The sequence below is a fragment of the Morone saxatilis genome, unplaced genomic scaffold (assembly GCF_004916995.1).
Source record: "Morone saxatilis isolate NCDOM2014 unplaced genomic scaffold, NCSU_SB_2.0 Contig22, whole genome shotgun sequence".
Taxonomy (NCBI): domain Eukaryota; kingdom Metazoa; phylum Chordata; class Actinopteri; family Moronidae; genus Morone; species Morone saxatilis.
The window spans coordinates 16727624-16730646 of record NW_023339785.1 but is presented as its reverse complement, the minus strand read 5'-3'; the positions used below and the strand labels follow the sequence as shown (position 1 = coordinate 16730646).

Genomic DNA, 3023 nt, shown 5'->3' with positions numbered 1-3023 from the left:
ATCATCTGGCACTCCTCCATCTGGGGCTAAGGTGACACGCAGGCACATTTGGTAAACCGAGTGAAATCTGATTAAGGTTCTCATTTCCAGAAGAAGTCGAAAAGAAAAGATAAAATGTAGTTGTGTCGACCAGATTCTGCTTCTACAAACCTGCTTAAGATCATATTCTTAGTGCCTGTATTTTTATTTGGTTACACACCATGACTGTATTGGTTATCAGTTTAAGTGTTTCTATGTCTTTGCCCTCAGGTTTCAGGAACCTGCACTTGGATGACCAGATGACTCTGCTCCAGTGCTCCTGGCTCTTTCTCATGTCTTTCGGTCTGGGCTGGAGGTCTTACCAACAGTGCAACGGGAACATGCTCTGCTTCGCTCCAGACCTCGTCATCAATGAGTATGCACCAGTCCATTTTTAGTCCATGTATAAGTCTAGCAACCTTTTGTTATTATATAATAATATATATTATATAAGTCTTTTTTTCCACCTCACAAAAATCGACCAATGAAATGATATTTTCCAGCTTATGATTTATTTTTTTCTGTCAGTCAGCCAACACGTACAAATGTTTGTTTATGTATGTGATGTGCAGCTCTGCTCTGTGCTGTGTGTGTCGTATCTCCGGAGAATCAAACAGCGTCTGTCAGCTGTCATCAGTGATCAGTGTTTCATCCCTCTTATAGACTCGATGACTCCGTTTGTAAACAGCGCTCTGAGTGTAGTGAGCAGTCGGCACAGCTACCATGCTTAGGGCTGTAATAGGCCTTTTTTTTTTTTCAAAATCACACGCTCAAAGTTAATCGGATCATAATTAATATCTGGTGTTTTGCTCTCTATTTGTCAGTCAGCCTCCAAACTAAATTCAACTACAGCCTGTTTTTTTGTTTTATAATGGCAGCCATCTTTCTCAGTTTGATAAAAGCTGTCGTCAGTTCACTTCCTGTCTTCCTGACTCAGGAAAGAAAAGTTTTTTTCACAAGTTTGCCCCCACTTCCACCCACAATATTACTTCATCACTGAGATGACACTCACTCATCTTCTCAACCTTCTACTCCAACAAACTAATAGACTGAATCTCATTTCTGGAAGAATGATTTAAAATAGGATCCACAAATTGTTAGCAGCAAGACCTTGAACATTTAATCTGCAGAGATATTACAGGGAGCTGCTTCAGCTCCCTGATTGAGACTGCACGAGCGGCCCTATAAATCAACTATGACTTAATGTGAAACAAGGATGTGCTGCCGTTCTGTCTACGTCTCTGAGTAAACCATTTCTGTTTGATTCCTCCAGGGAGCGGATGAAGTTGCCCTACATGGCAGACCAGTGCGAGCAGATGCTGAAGATTTCCAGCGAGTTTGTCCGGCTGCAGGTCTCCCACGACGAGTATTTGTGCATGAAGGTCCTGCTGCTGCTGAGCACAGGTCAGACCTTTCACCGTCAGCCAACTGAACCACCCAACACCTCTCACATGTAGAGCTGCAGAGTGGCGTGCTGTGTTAATGCAATCATTACGAAATCCATCACTCCGATCCAATACCGTCCACAATGCTGAAAGATAATGTTGATGTATGCACAAGCCCAAACATCACATCGCAGCACTTTCCCAACTCATTAACTGACATGCAATGCAATTATCGTAAATTAGAATTGAATCCTCGTATGCCCACCTGGTTCGATACAGAGTAATACACACACCCAATTTCAGCAGCTAGAGCACTTACTGAGTAACTGCAGAAGTATGTAGACATGATCTATTGCAGAATTAAAGGTGTAAACAGTAATTATAAAACCATAATTGCAGGTAACTGTAACATAGCTGAGCTATCCTCCTCAGGCTCTGCTGGTTTTGTTCTTGCAGGTGTGTGTCCTGTAAGTGCTTTGCGGTGCTAAATATTACTGGGAGTGCACCATGAAAATGAACTTCTGTATGTTAATCAGTTGCTGTTTTTAGCTCTTCACAGCACGGACGCGCTCATTTAAAATGTGAAGAGCGTCCCTCCTCTTTTGCAATTTAAAGCTGGATGTTTTACGTGTGAAGTATTGTCACTAACAACACCGGTACAGTACATCATCCTTATCTCTGTCCCAGATGTTGACCTTCAGTTTCCCCTCTCCCGCAGTGCCCAAGGACGGCCTGAAGAGCCAGGCGGTGTTCGACGATATTCGGATGTCGTACATTAAGGAGCTGGGGAAAGCCATCGTGAAGCGCGAGGAGAACTCCAGCCAGAACTGGCAGCGTTTCTATCAGCTCACCAAGCTGCTCGACTCCATGCATGAGGTACCAGAGATCCAGCAAACAAAGACTGAACGCATCCTCCGACATCAGCATTACACGTTATTGACCACCAGCAGTCTGCAACACTGATTTACAGCCTGTGATTGCTCTCATTCATTTGTTTAAAGCATTTACCTGGTTCAAGGAAATGTTCCAATAATGCAAAGTTACCTTGATTTGCAGCGTTTGATAAGGGATCATAACCACTCAGCCTTGTGCTTATTTTGTGAAATTCGTTTATACAGAATGTCTGTCTTTACTTCTTCTTTCTTACTTCTAATAACACAAATGATCCCAAACTTACTTTTACAGTAAAATAGTTTGTATTGCATCATCAGTACTACTTCTCAAATATTATCGTACACATAAATCCTTATATTAAAGGTTCTATGATGGTTCTAGTTGGAAAGTATGTACCGTCCCCCTTCACCTATACGTTCTCCTCTGTTTGTCTGCAGATGGTTGGCGGACTGCTCAGCTTCTGCTTCTACACCTTTGTGAATAAATCCCTGAGTGTGGAGTTCCCAGAGATGCTGAGCAGAGATCATCAGCAACCAGTTACCAAAATTCAAGGCTGGGAGTGTCAAACCTCTCCTCTTCCACCAGAGATGACTGTGCCCCGTAACAGACACAATGCCTTAAAAATCCCACCACATCACCTCACCTTCCCCCACCCCCCCACCCCCACAACCCTCCCCGAAGAGCGACGATGAAATTTCTGAGGATCCGCCGCGAGGACTGAATGAT

The 3023-nt window shown here is 43.4% G+C and overlaps 1 protein-coding gene across 1 annotated transcript in view; it reads left to right on the top strand.

Annotated features, from left to right (window-relative positions):
* The window catches only part of nr3c1 (nuclear receptor subfamily 3, group C, member 1 (glucocorticoid receptor)), a 17287-nt gene extending 14306 nt beyond the window's left edge, over positions 1-2981 (top strand). The window contains 5 exon segments of the mRNA XM_035668906.1: positions 250-394; positions 1292-1422; positions 2122-2279; positions 2735-2812; positions 2814-2981. Coding sequence (XP_035524799.1) covers positions 250-394; positions 1292-1422; positions 2122-2279; positions 2735-2812; positions 2814-2888 — 587 coding nt within the window. The 3' untranslated portion in view covers positions 2889-2981.
* Positions 2982-3023: the final 42 nt, after the last annotated feature.